This window comes from Dama dama, chromosome 2, assembly GCF_033118175.1.
Source record: "Dama dama isolate Ldn47 chromosome 2, ASM3311817v1, whole genome shotgun sequence".
In the NCBI taxonomy this organism is placed as follows: Eukaryota; Metazoa; Chordata; class Mammalia; order Artiodactyla; family Cervidae; genus Dama; species Dama dama.
Window position 1 is genome coordinate 21,093,691 of NC_083682.1, and position 16,514 is coordinate 21,110,204.

General features: G+C 54.3%; 1 protein-coding gene across 1 annotated transcript in view; it reads left to right on the forward strand.

The window, feature by feature from the left end:
* Nucleotides 1-12,377, forward strand: part of KIRREL3 (kirre like nephrin family adhesion molecule 3) — a 595,138-nt gene extending 582,761 nt beyond the window's left edge. Inside the window, exons 12-16 of the mRNA XM_061166806.1 lie at nucleotides 255-453; nucleotides 5,043-5,150; nucleotides 6,599-6,708; nucleotides 10,643-10,729; nucleotides 11,401-12,377. Coding sequence (XP_061022789.1) covers nucleotides 255-453; nucleotides 5,043-5,150; nucleotides 6,599-6,708; nucleotides 10,643-10,729; nucleotides 11,401-11,844 — 948 coding nt within the window. The 3' untranslated portion in view covers nucleotides 11,845-12,377. The remainder of the gene's footprint in view (nucleotides 1-254; nucleotides 454-5,042; nucleotides 5,151-6,598; nucleotides 6,709-10,642; nucleotides 10,730-11,400) is intronic.
* The last annotated feature ends 4,137 nt before the right edge of the window (nucleotides 12,378-16,514 follow it).

Here is a 16,514-nt window from a genome sequence, read left to right on the forward strand (position 1 = left end):
GTGTGTATGATGATGGGTATATCCGTGTTGTGGTATGTGTGTGTGTGCATGTGTGCTGTGTGTGGGGTGGTGGGTGTGTCCCTGTTGTGATGTGTGTGCATGTTGTGCTGTGTGCACACGTGTTGTGACGTGTGCTCTGTGGCAGTGATCACGACTGTGGACCTGGCCGCGTGCACCCAGGGGCGGGGAGGTCACCCGGTGGTCCTGATGGGTGGTCCTGGGGGATGACCTCCTGATTCTGTGCACCTGGGCAGGCCTGGTCCTGGAAGGAGAATGTGCTGGAATCGGGCACATCGGGCCGCTACACGGTGGAGACGGTCAGCACAGAGGAGGGCGTCATCTCCACGCTGACCATCAGCAACATCGTGAGGGCCGACTTCCAGACCATCTACAACTGCACCGCCTGGAACAGCTTCGGCTCCGACACGGAGATCATCCGGCTCAAGGAGCAAGGTGGGGCGGCCAGGACCGCCAGGGCCATGGGCCGCAGCCGCTCCCTGCGAGGGCAGGGCCCCAGGCGAGGTCCTCCAGGGTCCTAGGGGCACAGGGCTGCCTCCAGGGTGCCCCTGCTAAGCTGAGGGGTGACCCTTGCACTGTCCAGTCCCTGGCGTGCAGGGGGCCGGGCTCAGCCGTCTGCAGTTCCCTGGGGGACACATGTGGACCATGGTGCTGGGAAGGAGATGCCAGCCAGAGGGCAGTGCTCAGGCTCGGAGGAGGGAGCCTCAGAGGGGTGTGGAGGGGATTCCAGAGAAGCTGGGCAGGCAGTCCGCCAGCGGCGCTCCGGATCCTAAGGTTGGCTGGAGGTCTCGCCCTTTTCCAGGGGGTCAGTCCAGGGCAGACAGGACGGTCCAGGGGGCCTGGGCCCTGGCAGTCTCTGACCCTTCCAAGATGAAGGCCCACCCACAGGCTGCCCGGCCCTGGGAGAGATTCTGGGCTGAGCAGGTGGCCTCAGCTGGGCCCCGGGGGCCGCGGGGCTGCCCTGTGGATCACACACTGCTCCCAACGCCTCCTCCCTGATAGGCGCTGCTTTGCATAGTGCTTTGCCCACATGATTTGCATAATATCATCCACACATCATCCCAACCCTCCCGGTCCCCTGTGGCTTACCCTCCGTGTCTTCCCCTCAATGCCCCCACTCCTGTGCCCTCCCCTTAGTGTTCGCACCCCCACCTCCTCAGAATCACCCCCCCAACCCCACCTCTCTCTCTCTCTAGCCCCACTCACCTGGAGCCTCTAAGTCAATCTGAACCAACTCCAAGTTCAGGTTGGCTAGTCCAGATCTCTGGGGTGGCCCAGAGCCATGATGCAGGAGGGACCACCCCCTCCCATCCCTCTGACCCTCCAGATGGCTGCCCCACCCCACCCCACCACCCCCAGTCCCGTCCCACCCTGGCCAGCCAGGCCCTGGCTGTGGACGCTTGCTTTATTTCCACACAGGTTCGGAAATGAAGTCGGGAGCCGGGCTGGAAGCAGGTACGAAGGAGACATGAGACTCCCGGGATGGGGAAGGGACCGCTGGGCTAGCGGGGGAGGGAGCCCAAAGCGGGGGTAGGGAGGCCGGGGCAGGCCGCTAACTTCTCTGCCCTCCCCCCCATCTTGAGGGTTTAGTGCAGTGAGCAGCAGGGCCAGGTCATCAGGCAGGGTAGGTCTAGGGACCCCCGAGACCTGTCTCCTCTGTGGCTGCGCCCGCAGGCTCCCTGCATTCCACACACCAGCTCCTGCTCCTCCCTGTCCTCCCTCCCGTCCTTCCTCTTTGGAAGCCCTGGCTCCTCCCCTCTGGGGTCAGCTCCTCCCCACTGGGGTCAGCTCCTCCCTGCTGGGGTCAGCTGGCCCTGCCCGGCTCCTCCCGCTTCTCACCATCACCACCAGCTTGGCCGTCGCTTCCAGGACACCAGGGCTGTCCCGCCCTGCTGTGACCCGCACAATCCATGCTAACTCCACGCTTTATGATGGCTGGCTCCTAACGCCACTCCTGCATTCCCCATGGAACTGTCATCTCACCACGAGGCCGTTAGGCACTGCCTCCCTCCCCAGGGACTTCGGCAGCCAAGGGGTCACCAGGCTTCCTGGGTTGAGTTGTTCTGTCTTGGGACCTCCTCAAGAGGAGAAACCCCCACTCCCAGGGAGAAACCCAGCAAAGAGAATCAGGACTTTGCAAGCCAGACCCCTCAGTGTTGACAAAGGCCCTGATGAAGATGTGGGATGCTCTGCCCCGGTTCTCCCACCACACTGGCCAAGAAGGAGCTAGGACTGGCCAGTTCCTCCCACAAACTCCTGGTGGGGCCCACGCACACCCACCTTCTCTGGGCAGATGGCCCCTTTAGAAGCATCAGTCCCTACACAGGCCACTCAACGGGGCAACACAGACTCCTGCTGTGTCCCCCCTGTCTCCATCTCTCCTGGGTCTGCACACTCCTCTGAGCTCCCTGATACCTTCCTTGGTGGCTGAGACTCCTGGAGTGGAGGGAAGACTCTGTCCCTCTCCAGGCACATCCCAGAAGCCCTGTCTAGAGAGGGACACCCTGTACAGGTGACCCGGCAAGGAGGAAACATGCATAGGCCTTTATGGAGGGAATGCCACCCGAGTGCCCTGCCACACGGGACCCTCTCCCTCTGCCCGTCCCCCCGATTAAGACAGTTCTCCAGATAAGATGGTCACACACCCACACCCTACCCAGCTGTTAACGACTTAAGGAAATGTGGCCTCAAGGATGCCAGAGGCAGAGATCACCCTAGATACCACTTTCCTGGTTCTTGGGTTTCATGGACATTGAGGCCCAGGGAGGCCCCACCTTCATCCTTTGCTCTGGGCTCAGCTGACACAAGATTGGAGTTTTCCAAGGACTCCTAGACTTCCTAGGAGAAACTTAAGTCCAACCCAGATTCATCAAATTCAAAAGCATTGCACCAACGAACTTCCAAAGCAGTTTTCCTTCCTGCAAGGAATTGAAACCTGAGACGGAACCATCTCACTGTCAGAACCAGCTCATGGGGCTGGCTGAGGTCAAGCCCATTGTCTCACTTCTGACTCGTGAGACCAGGCCAACACCTCCTGTTTGTTGCCTCCCCTGCTGCCCCTACAGGGGTCTCAGCCACCACTAGGCAGGTGATGAATGGACCAGTGTGCAAGTCTTGGGCTGGAAGGGAAATCCCAGGGTGACAGCTCCTTCTGGGAGAGGGACCCCTCCCTCTCCCGCCAGCCTCTCCAGGGGCTGCAGTCTGCCAGGTTCCTCCTCTTTTCTTCTCTTTAAATAAAACAACAGTGAGACAAGAGGCCAACCCCAGTTGAAGACAGACACCTGGAGTCTCAGTCATCTACTCTGAGAACACGCGGTGGGAGAGGACCTCGAAAGTCCTCTAAAAGGAACTTTGCTCTCGTTGTGTCTGCTGTGGTCCTCCTTCCCACACAGACATGGGGGCAAAGGCTTGCACAGTTTCGGGTACCAGCCTATGCCAGCCTTTAACTGCCTGCATTTATCTATATGAATCCCAAGGGCTTCCCCTGGTGATTCAGTGGTAAAGAACCCACCTGCAATACAGGAGATGCGGGTTCAATCCCTAGGTCAGGAAGATCCCCTGGAGGAGGAAATGGCAACTCGCTGTCATCTTGCCTGGAAAATCCCATGGAGATAGAAGCCTGGTAGGCTACAGTCCATAGGGTTGCAAAGAGTCGGATGTGACTTAGTGACTAAACAATAACAACAAAAACCCCAACCCGGCCCCCCCACCCCCGGTGCCTCAAGGCAGGCACTGTTACCATCCCAGTTTACAGATGAGAAAGGAGAGGTAAAGTTGGTTGGTCTGGGCCGTACAAAGGCTGAGAGAGTGGAAGATCCATGTGACGCAGTGTGCGGAGCTGGGCAGAATGAGGAGGGCAGTTAAGAGGAGACCTGGGTTTGCACTGGTTCTACTGCATCTGCGTGTCCTTAACCAAGTCACTTGACTTCTCTGGGCCTCCGGGTGTCCATCTGTAAATGGGAGGTTTGGACTCTGTGAGCCCTAAGCTGGCCCTCCCCCTCCATTCCTTATTTATCCCCCCATGGACACTGCAGGGCCCCACATCTTATGCTCAGGCCCCCTCTGCCACCACAGAAAGGTCTGGACCGTCTGGAAGAGCGACCCCACCACCCTAACGTCACCCTAACCCTCCCCCTCCCCACCCGTCTCTACTGGAGGAGGGCATGAGACACACTTCAGGAACTTGACAGGAAGTGAAGCCCTGCCTGGCTGGCGTTCCGGGCGCCTCTCTGGCAGGGTGGGGCGTCAGGATTCCTGCCCGGGAGACTGGCCCAGGAGAGGCAGGAGGAGGACTGGGTCTCTCTCCTTAAAGAGGTGGGGGGAGGGAAATCCCTGGTGGTCCAGTGGTTAGGACTCTGCAGGGAGCACGGGTTCGATCCCTACTCGGGGAACTAAGATCCCTGTGTGCTGCACGGCGTGACCAAAAAATTGGAAAAAAAATTTTTTTTTCCTTCAAAAAGAAGTGGGTGGGGAGCTCTGATCCTGCCCTCCCGCCTCTAAGACTTGCCTCTGACACCTTCCACCTGTGATGCCCAGGCCCTGAAACTGCCTCAGACCTGAAAACTCTCTGAAAGCTGGTTGTCCGTGTCCACCCCCAGCCCCGGGAAAGGGAAGAGAAGGAAAAGACAGAGCAAACAAAAGCAGCAGCAGTGACCATGGTCATCTGCCAAAGAAAAGCCAGGGACTTAAGACTCTGCCGGTTTACGCCTGCAGGGCGCTCAGCTGCACCCAGCCTCGCCTCTCATCTCCACGCTCCCCGCCCCTCCGTGTCTGCTTGCCTCGTCTCCCCCTCATCACTGCTCCCCATCTTTCTCAGTCCCCCTGCCCCCTCCACGTGACCCCTGTCCCCGCCCGAGCTGACCCCCGTGGCCTCTGCCGGAGCCTGCCCAGGCCCCTGCGGCCTCTCCCAGGCGCGTCCACGCCCAGAGCTGGGCAGGGGCTGAGCCCGAGGAGCTGGGTGGGGTCCCCGGGGGAGAGCGGACTGTCCCGGCTGCCCAGTCAGCCCGCCTCCTTCTCTCCCGCAGAGGCTGTACCGATGGCCGTCATCATCGGGGTGGCCGTCGGAGCTGGCGTGGCCTTCCTTGTCCTTCTGGCAACCATCGTGGCCTTCTGCTGTGCCCGCTCCCAGAGAAGTACGGGAGGGAGCGCCGGGAGCTCGGGGAGGGGGACAGAGGAAAAGGCCAGGCTTAGGCTGCCCCGGAGAGCAAGTAAGCGGGAGCAACAGGGGCCCCACCAGTGCTGTGAGCTTCAGGGGCAGGGCCGCGTCTCACGTATCTTTCTGCATGCGGTGCCTTGCCCCGCATCCGGGACACAGTGGGCACGCGACTGATGCTGAGCCGGACAGAAGTGGACGTCCTCCCGCGGGACCGTCGTCTGGCACCTTGGACCGAACACACACCACACTCCCTGTGCTTCCAGAACTGTACTGAAATCCCTCGGGAGGGGCGGGGGTGGGGGGCAGGGATCCTTGCCCTCGAGATCTGCTAGTCCAACCAGAAAAGCCGGTCACCCACACACAAAAATAAACAACAAAAGCATTCAGGGAATTGCTTCGTGTGGACTCTTAAAAGGCCTTTAGTCATTAGCCATGGAGTGGGGGTGTTGATGCCCTCTTGAATCTTATGTGCCTGGACTCTCCATCCTGAGTGTAGCTCTGAAATTCTGTGTGCTAGACAGACACCGGGAAGGGTAGGTGGGATGGTGGAGCCGTGGGAACAATAGAGACACAGTCTTGCTGCCCCACCTTTTCTACCCAGTGACCCCCAGGCAAGCCACAGCTACTCCGGGCGTCCGTTTCCTCCTGTGTGACAGCAAGGGGTCGGCTGAAGTGACCTTCAGGGTCCCACCCGGCTCTAACATTCTGTGAGCATAAGGCACCAAGTGAATCAACGGAGGAAGCCTGCTCCCTCCTCCACTTGGCAGCCTTCACGTGTTGGAAGAAGGCTGCCTGTGTCCTCCCCTCCAAGCTGAGCAGCCTTGCTCTCTTGAGGGCTCCCACGGATGCAGGGTCAGGCCCTCCCTCCCCGCCCACTCAGTGGACTCCATAGGGAAGTGTATTTTAGCAGCAATTTCCTAGCAGAGCTCTCCAGGTTATCAATGGGCTCCCCGCTCTAGAAGCCGTTAAGCTCTCCATCACAAAAGCTGGACCACACTAGCGCAGGGGTGCGTCCGCTTCGGGTGGGAGCTGGACCAGGGGATCTCCAGGTCCTTTCCCACAATCAGAGGTGGGATTCTCTGAACAGAGAGACCAGAGCTGGGTAGGGCAGGTCAGAGAAGACTTCTAGAAGGAGGTGAGAACTTAGTAGGATGACCAGTGGCCATGGGAGCAGGAGTAAAAGGCTGAGAAATGTGCAACCAGGAGCCCTCAGAGAAGGCCCTGCCCCAACAGCAGCCCCCAGCACGTCCAGACAGGTGTTCTATTACTGGGGTGGGGGTGGGAGGGGTGGAGGGGGGATGCATGAAACTGCCGAGTTCAGGGGCCGGACAGTAGACCCAAGAGGAGCGGGGAGCTTGACAACTCAGGCCCTGAAGTCTGAGATAACAATTGTCTGTCGTCTACGCTTTCTTATTTGATGTCCAGATCTCAAAGGTGTTGTGTCGGCCAAGAATGACATCCGGGTGGAGATTGTCCACAAGGAGCCTGCCTCGGGCCGGGAGGCTGAGGAACACCCCACCATCAAGCAGCTGATGGTGAGAATATCATCGTATCCCCGCCCCCCACCCAGACCTCTGTGCCCTGAAGGTCCCAGAACCAGAGGCTTCCTGATGCTCTAGATGCTCCTGAGAACAAAGCATCAGCCAAGATGTGCTTTTCCGCCTCCCCCTGGCCCCCCACCTCGCTTATAGGCCAGGCATCCACAGGCAGACCTAGGAGGCACCGTGGGTTGGGTTCCAGACCACCACGATAAAGCGAGTCTCATGCATTTATTTTTGGTTTCCCAGTACATACCAAAGTTACATTTACACTATACAGTTAGTTTGTTAACTGTACAATAGCATTATGTCTTTTAAAGTGTACATACCTTAATATAAAAGTACTTCATTGCTAAAAAATGCTAACCATCATCTGAGCCTTCAGTGAGTAAGAACATCAAAGATTGACTGATCACAGATCCCCATAACAAAGCTTATACTAATGACAAGGTTTGGGGACTTCCCTGGTGGTCCAGTGGTTAAGACTCCTGGTTCCCATTGAAAGGGGAGTGGGTTCAATCCCTGGTTGATGAACTGAGATCCCATATGCTGCACAGCCCAGCCAAAAAAAAAAAAAAGGTTTGAACTATCATGAGAATTATCGAGACATGAAGTGAGCAGCAAACACTTTTCTGAAAATGATGCCAGTAGACTTGCCCAACGCAGAGTTGACACAAACCTTGGATTTATTAAAAAAAAAAAAAAAAAGGAAGAAATATTTGCGAAGTGCAATAAAACTAAGTATGCTTGTATTCTCAGTCAACAAAGGTGTATAGTGTGTCTACTATATCGTGTTTGAAGTTCTCAGAGACTCAAAGACAGCTAACATGCATTCCCAGCTTTCAAAAACCCAGCTGTCCGTAGGGAGAGAACACACACACTGTTCAGCCGCTAAGTCGTGGCCAACTCTTTGTGACCCCACGGACTGCAGCACACCAGGCTCCTCTGTCTCCCGGAGTTTGCTCAGATTCATGTTCATTGAATCAGTGATGCCATCTAACCATCTCATCATCTTCTACCCCTTCTCCTTTTGCCTTCAGTCTTTCCCAGCATCAGGGTCTTTTCAAATGAGTCAGTTCTTCGCATCAGTTCTTTTGGTGGCCAAAGTATTGGAGCTTCAGCTTCAGCATCAGTCCTTCCAGTGAATATTCAAGGTTGATTTCCTTTAGGGTTGACTGGTTTGATAGCCTTGCTGTCTAAGGGATTCTCAAGAGTCCTCTGCAGCGCCACAATTCTAAAGCATCAATTCTTTGGGGGCTCAGCCTTCTTTATGATCCAACTCTCTCATCTGTACATGACTTCTGGAAAAACCATTGCTTGACTGCTTGACTATTAGGACCTCTGTCGGCAAAGTGATGTACATAAATTGTCATAATGTGATGTGACATAAGATATAATCCTATACACATACACACACGGGTATTATCAATGTTCAGTACATGCCTTCTCCCCCACCCCCAACGGAAGTCTGCAATAAGCATAGGTTCCTCTTCAGGAGCTGGACTGTTGTACACTCATAACTTCTCCGGCAACCCCAAGGCCACTCCTTTTCCTCCTCCTCCTGATTTCCACTGATGGACCATGACTAATCCCTCTGTGCAGACAGACCCTGGAAAACTCTGCTAGAATGCTCTGTTGCATAGTGTGTCACAGTTATAATATGTCAGAGGAGCAGCAGCAAGCCAGTGGGCTAACAGCCTGGGCCTCTTTGTGCCCCAGTCTTCTTACCTAGGAAATGGGGTGCAGGTCATGCTGTACATGGCAGCGTGAGGGCTCAGTGGGTAAACCCCTGCAGAGCATGGAGCCGGTGGGACACAGTGAGGGCGCCAAGGAAGGGGAGCTATTTACGTCAACATGAAGTCACCTGTTTCCTTATCTGCCTCCACTAGAGGATGAGCAAGCCGCCTTATGTCAGACCTGTGTCCCTGGCGCCTTCCACAGTCCCTGTTAGATGCTCGCCGCCATTCAGGGAATTAAACTGATGTCTTCTCTGCTGCTCTTTTTCTATCCAGTTGATTTTCCAGTCCTGTCAATTTCCACTTCACCATCTTTTCAAATAGGTGTCTCTGCCACTTCTTCACTGTTACTCCTTAGCACAGGCCTCACGGCTTCCCTGGTCCATGACAGACAGCATTCTCCCAAGTGGTCCCACATTCTCGTCTTTTACCATTTTACTCACCAGAGTCCTTCTAAAATGCACGTCTGATCCTGTGGTATGTGGGACCTTAGTTCCCCAGCCAGGGATCGAACCCACATCCCCTGCACTGAAGGGTGGATTCCTAACCACTGGACCATCAGGGAAGTCCCACATGTTTCTCTTCCATAGTACATATATCTAATTACCTGTGAGAGTCACCAAGAATCCCAGAGTTTCTGAAAGGTCTGCTAATGTCTACTTCACCCAAGCAAACACAATATCTGACACATAGAACAGTCATTCTTACAAGGGAGGGGACCACAGCCCAGACCTGGGCAGGAATGGACATCTCTGTTGATGAGCTTTATCAAGTCTGGTGTGGAGGTCCCCATGCCTGTCCTTCATCCCCCAGGGACCTTGCATTCCCTCCCAGTGGGATGTTCTGAACTCCCCTGACTGTCTTGACACCACTCTCTGGTCCAGACCCTAAAGAGTAGGGGTCACTAAGCAGTCAGTCAAAAGTAGGGGATAACCCCAGCAGAGAAACCCACTGAGGGCTCCCCTTGAGGAGACCTTCTTTCCTCTGCCCTGATACAGCCCAGTATGGAGGAGAGGCAGGCTTAGAAGTTGAATCTGGTGGGAAAGAAGAACCCGATCGAGATAGCCACAGCAATACTGGAAAATGAAAAAAGCAGCATTAGTGGGGAGTTAACAGGATGGAACAGCCTTGATTAATTCTCCGGGGCTCCAAAAATAGATCAGGAAAATGAGTCACAAAGAAAAAGACACGTCCCAGCTCCGAGAGTGGGTGGGACCTGGACCAGATTGTGTCAGGTGCGGAAGTGATAGATGGGAAGAACATTCTGTACCACAGGACAGGCACCACTGTGGCTATTCAGACTAATTAATGCACCCACTGTGTGCCAAGTATGCTTTATCTTTCACCTTAAGTATTATTTTTTTAATTTTTAGTAATTTTGAGGCATGTCCCTTCATTCATTCATTCATCTGACATAAACATAACATTTCTGACAGTCCTGCTGTATGGCAGGCACCACACTGGGCACCCGCAAGTCAAAGAATTAATACAACACAATTAAATATGATTCCACTCCAAAAGGATTTTGGTCAATGACCACAGGCACTGTACCAGGCATGCTGGAGACCCAAAGAGAAACAGAAATAGATCCCTGCCCCCTGACTCTCTGGCCTCCATTCAGGAAGATAACTTTTAATAATAGTCTAAGTCCTTGCAGTGAATAACAGGTGAGGCCCTAGTTGCCACCTCCTCGCAGGTAGCTTCCATTGATTCCTTCTCAAGGTCCTGCCCGCTGCCCAGAGGTTCTGCAGTTATTTATCTACAGGTCCACCTCCTGCTGAGCAAAGCTGTTTCATAAAGTCTCTTGATCTTTGTTTGCCTGGCCTTCAGCACAATGCCTGGCCTGAAGTCAGTATATGCTCACAATTGAACTGAATCAAAGTGAAATCCCTGGAGGTGATAACAGTAGCCTACAGAGGAAGGGAGGGAAGGAAGGGAGTTCGTCTTAGAAACGGGCCTTGCACGCACCCACCTCTTTGTCTCTAGCTCTCACGAGGGGGTGGGGATAGGGGTCCAAGGGTCCAAGAACAACAGTGAGATCTGGAATCTCCTCTGGACTCTTCTCACCTGCCTCTGGGGGGAGGGGGAGGCAGAGATGGCAAGCATCTTTTGAGTTCATTTCTCCAGCTTTCCCCTGGGAGGAGTGGACAGTCAGCCCACTTCCTACCCTCTGAGCAGCTGTTTTGGGGTTGTAGATGGACCGCGGTGAATTCCAGCAAGACTCAGTGCTGAAGCAGCTGGAGGTGCTCAAAGAAGAAGAGAAGGAGTTTCAGAACCTGAAGGTAAGAAGAACCCCGCTTACAGTCACCGCACGGCCTGGATTCTAGGCTTCAGTGCTGATGACCCCAGCCCCAGATCCGGGCAAACCACAGCAGCAAATAAGAGAAAAGCCAGAACTCGCCTTGGGGACCTCTCCTCTCAGTGAAGTTGGGATCACCCCCTCCCCCCACAAGGAGATGAGAGAGTTAACTTCCTTGCCAATCACGTTTGTAATGAATTTCCATGTTCTGGACTAAAACAAAAAATAATGAAAGATTCTCACATGATCTTGAGCTAGCTGCCCTGAAATAACAAAACATGCCAGGCAAGACTGGGTTTCCCAGGTGGCACTAGTGGTAAAGAACCTGCCTGCCAATGCAGGTGGGAGTTCGATCCCTGGGTGGGGAAGATCACCTGGAGAAGGAAATGGCAACCCACCCCAGTATTCTTGCCTGGAGAATTCCAGGGACAGAGGAGCCTGACAGGCTACAGTCCATAGGGTGGCAACGAGTTGGACACCACTGAGCAATTAAGCACACACTGGGCAAGACGCTACTTGAATACCTGTCAGCATCCTGCCCAGGCTAATAATCCACACCCCCACTCTGACCCCCTGCCTTCCTCCTGTCTGTCCCTGGCCCTTCCCCGCTGTCCATCCAGTGATGTGACAAGGCTCTCCCTCCGGCCCCTGCAGGACCCCACCAACGGCTACTACAGCGTCAACACCTTCAAGGAACACCACTCGACCCCCACCATCTCGCTGTCCAGCTGCCAGCCGGACCTGCGCCCCACGGGCAAGCAGCGCGTGCCCACCGGCATGTCCTTCACCAACATCTACAGCACGCTGAGCGGCCAGGGCCGCCTCTACGACTACGGGCAGAGGTTCGTGCTGGGCATGGGCAGCTCGTCCATCGAGCTCTGCGAGCGGGAGTTCCAGCGGGGCTCGCTTAGCGACAGCAGCTCGTTCCTGGACACGCAGTGCGACAGCAGCGTCAGCAGCAGCGGCAAGCAGGACGGCTACGTGCAGTTCGACAAGGCGAGCAAGGCCTCGGCCTCCTCCTCCCACCACTCCCAGTCCTCCTCGCAGAACTCCGACCCCAGCCGGCCCCTGCAGCGGCGGATGCAGACGCACGTCTGAGCATCCCGGACCGAGGGTGGGGGACGGGTCGGAGCTCGGTCTGGCCCGGCAGAGACTTTGCAGAGGACCCCGGAAGCAGCCGCCTCCAGGACAGCCCCGAGGGCCACCACCCTCCCCGCAGCCCCGATGGATGGAGCAAAAACGTGGGCCCAGCGGCAGCGCAACAGGGGCTTGTGGGTGGAGATGCGGGCAGAGAATGCAGCCGAGAGGAGCTGTGCTCTTTGCCGGCCTCTCGGTCCCGGCCTTTTTCCGGAGGCCCTCCTCCACCTGCCCCTCCCACAGGCTCCAGAGGCAGCTAAAACTCTGCTTTCGTGAATTGTACCCCTTGCTGCCCGCCAGCCCTCCCCCCATTCCTGTGCTTCAGTACCGCAGCCCTGGGGAGCAGGGGGTCAAGCGCTCCCGGCACTGAGCTACCCCGTGCCCCCTGCCGCTCATAGCCCAGACCCGCCGAGGCTGGGAAGCCAGAACCGGCCCTGGCCCTTGGCCACCACCCAATTTGTTCGGTGTTTTGTGTCCATACCCTTGCAGTTCTGTCCTTGGACTGGATGCCTCAGCTCTGCGGTGGGACTGGTCTAATCAGAGACTGTGTCTGGGGGGGTGGTGGGGGGGAGAAGAGGGGGAGTGTGACACCCGGGGACCCCTGGCCAGGCTGTGTGACCCAGAGCCTCCCCCAACCCCTGCTTCGTGTACTCCTCCCCCCCCACCCCTGCACATTCAGAGTCAATATAAGGAGTGTGAGAGCTGCTCTGGTCAGGGTTCTTTAAACAGCGGTTGGAGAGACTGTGTCTGGGGATGCATGGGGTTTGAGGGGACCAGCAGGCCAGCCTTTCAAGTGATGAGACTCGCCTTCTCAGCTGAGCCTAGAGGCACACACACAACCGTGGTCCTGTCTTCAGTAAGGCTGCAGGGGCACCAGAGGATGCAAATCAGCTCCTCATGCCTACCTGCCACCTGAGAATAAACATTAGGGGCCCTGCCTCCAAGAGATCCGTTCTGTTCTTTTGTTCCTGCTGAGCCACGGGAGACCCCAAAAGCTCAGAGGATGCTTTGGGAACCCAGGGTTCCTGGCCCGGCTTTCATTCGGCTTTCCCAAGCAGTGGAGAGCTCTGGTTGCGATGGCAACAGGACCTAGAGGCAGACTCCTCTAGGAAGTGCCCAACTCAGAAGGCGCACGAATGCGGGGCCTCACCAACCACCTGACTCATGCCAGATACAGCTCAGGGGCAAAGGGGCCAGACCGCATTGGTGGGGTCCTTCTAGGCCTTTCTTCTGGCAGTATTCTGCAAAGTCAGCTCCCTCCATTGGGGGTTCAGGGGAGGAGGCCCTCTTCAAAGAGCCTGTGCCACCAAGCAACCGAACACTATGAGACTCAAATGATGTTCTTTCTAAGAATGGCTTTGTTTGGGTGGAAAGCTTGGCATGGTGATGGCCGACACGCTGGCATGGATAAACAGGGCCAAATTAGAATGCTCACTCTGCGAAAGCCACCTTGTCCTGAAGGTTGGAGGTTCCTCCTAAGTTTTAGCCTCTTCTCCTCAAACCTTCCCTGGAGTCCTTACCCATCATGGGAACCTTCATCACGAAAGGCTGCTTCTCCCCACCATTGCTTCCTTGGACGGCCTCAATCCACAGATTCTATGCATAGCCTTCCTAACATCTCCACTCAGAGGATTTATCTACTTCCACCATATTTCCTATTGCTTCAGAACCTCCCATTTCCTTCATATCTTCCTTTAGAGCCCTCAAGCCCGAGGGAGTAGAAACTGATTAAGAACTCTAAGTGTACATCCCAGCCTCACAGCTTGCTCCTGGTACCAGAGTACCATTTCTGGCCCAGCACAGATGCCTGTGGGCTCCAGCTTAATTTTTTTTTCCTAATAATTGCTAACATTTTAAAATTTTATTTATTTGGCTGTGCTGGGTCTTCATTGCTATGCAGGCTTTTCTTTAGCTATGGCAAGCAGGGGCTACTCTTTGTTACCTAGCCCAGGTTTCTCATTGTGGTGAGTTGTTTTGTTGCAAGGGCTCTGCCGGCTATGGGCTCTAGGATGTATAGGCTTCAGTACTTGCAGCACGTGGGCTCGGCAGTTGTGGTTCCAGAGCTCGAGACCACAGCCCCAATACTTGTGGTGCACGGGCTTCATATGAGATCTTCCCGGACCAGGGATCGAACTCGTGTCTCCAGCATTGGCAAGCAGATTCTTTACCACTGAGCCACCAGGGAAGCCCTCTAAGTCTTCTAACCCCACAAGCCCTCTAACCCCACAAGTCTTCTTTCCCATATATTTTTTGCCTTTGCTAATAAAGAATAAGGGTGTAAGATCAAATGCAGAATGCCTTGATGTGCTAGAATAGGAGGAGGGTGACCTAAGATGATCTGTCCATTCACTTCTCCTGCTCTCCCCCACCTTGGAGGCGGGTGGGAAATTGACCTTCTAATCCTCACCACAGCCTACTTTGCCCCTTACCCCCTGCGCAATCATCACCGCTCCGAATACACAGTTCTTCTAAAAGGATGGAGGTGCCCGTTCTTTTCTTGGAACCCAAGGTTATGGTACAGAATAACCTGGGAAGAAATCTGATCTCCTGGAGAACAGAATCCTCTTTTCCCTCAGAGGCTCAGACACTCCCAGGGTGGGGCTATGGACATCACAGAAGATGGGGCTGCACAGTGAAGACTTGGCTACAAGGGACCATCCCCTGAGCCCTCTCCAAGGCATAGACACAGCAGAGAATCACTGAAAGGGTACGAGATCACACGTAAGCCCTGGTGAAAGAGAAGAACACAGGTAGGTGAAATCAGTAAGCTCTACCGCCAAGGCATTGAGAAGGATGCTGGACTGAGCTATATACATCCTTTTACCCCTCTGGCCCCATTTACTTCTCATGCAGGAGTGAAAGGCAAAAAAGTTGGTAAAGGGAAGTGTTAAAAAAAAAAAAATTAAGGCAGTGGGAAGCCCTGAATTTCCCTGCAGGTGACTTCACATCAACTGAAATGAGTGCTTCACATTTGTAATCTTATTTAATTCCTATATTTCTACAAAGTATCACCATTTAACAGACAAGGCAGTGAGGCTTTAAGAAACCAAAAGACCAGCCCAAGGTCACAGAGCTAACAAGTGACGCGCATGAGATTAAACAGATGCTTTCCTCTGTGACATGTTTCCATCCACAACAAAAGCCCAAGGCCACTCTCATCCTAGAAAATGCCCAGTGCCGAAGGCCATAATCAAGGACCCACTCATGGGCGGGCAGAGGAAGGGCAGGCTGCAGCTCCAGTAGGAAAGCATGACTGGCATCCTCCACCCCCAGTCCCCGAATGACCTGGAGAGACAGCAACTTCCTGGGAAAGTGCGTCTGTGTATCAAATCACTCCCCGCCCCCCCACACCCCATTCCCAAGGCCAGGATCCAGCTTTCCGATAGCTTTACAATTCGTTATTGGCTCCGAGTCACTGGCCAAGGGCCCAATTTCTAACTCTCAGGCTCATTATCAGTCTGGAAAGCCCAGGGTTATTTCCACCACGTCTTCAACTCTCATGGAATGGAAGGTGGTCTCATACAAAGCACCAGGGCACCACAGTAAACCCGTCTCTGATGGAGACGACTGGAACAAGTGCTTAAAGGCACAGGCCTTGAAGCTGCCTGGGAGCTTCCGGAGTGGAGGGGACCACGGAAAATAACAGCAAACGTAATGCAGCTTTTGGGAGATTTCTCAGAACAGGAGAAAAGGAGCCAACAAAAATTCCTTTTCACTTCCTATATGGGGGAAGGGCATACACGGGGCACATGGCCTTTGCTACGACATGATCAGAACTGAAATCTCCAGGTACACACTCCAGGAGTCCCACCAGCCCTTCCCACGTATGCATGGTTTGTGATGCCACCAGAAAAAACCACGAGGGGGGAGTCCTGTAATTAGTTTCTTCTAAGAAGTTTCCCTATAAAATCAACACTCTGTTGAAATAAAAGTATAAATATTTAAATAAAAATGATCCTAATTTGCATATAGATGTTTATTTCAAAAACATGAACGTTTAGACATAAACCGAGGACATTTCAACTAAATCTTGATGTCTACTTCCCCTTTAAAGAAGCCTCTTACAGAAGCTGTTTTTTAGGAGCTGTAACCACAGGCCAGCCATTTGCAGCTTCAGAATCAAAACTACAGGATCTCTGAGACTCACTGATCAAACACTCCCTTGCTCTGATGTTACTTCTCAAATTCCGTAAGGCTCATCTTTTCCCCGATCCCCTGTGTTTCCATTTTCCTAACTAGGTCATCAGTTGGGAAAAATGAGACAATCCCAAGCTACTCTTCTTTTGAAACATAAGGATTTGTTTTCCTGGATGAACATATTTGTGTTGCAGGAAGAGGCTCGTCCACACTTTCCCTCTCTAACTGCTGTTCTTCCTGGCTCCGTCTCCTCCTCCTCTCTGTTGGTGAAATCTTGGACATGTACTGAAAGCTTTTGGACCACAGGTCCTGTGGTTTCACACCTACCACAGCCCTCATCTTTACAAGGCCTTTTGTGAACACGTGACATTCACAAGATCCATCGTTGAGTTCTGGTCTACATCCCTGGGGCCTGTATCTGCCTGCCATTCCATGTTCCAGAGCTCCTCCCTGGGCCAGCCGGCTCGGCCCACCCACAGGGCTGGGATGGCCTC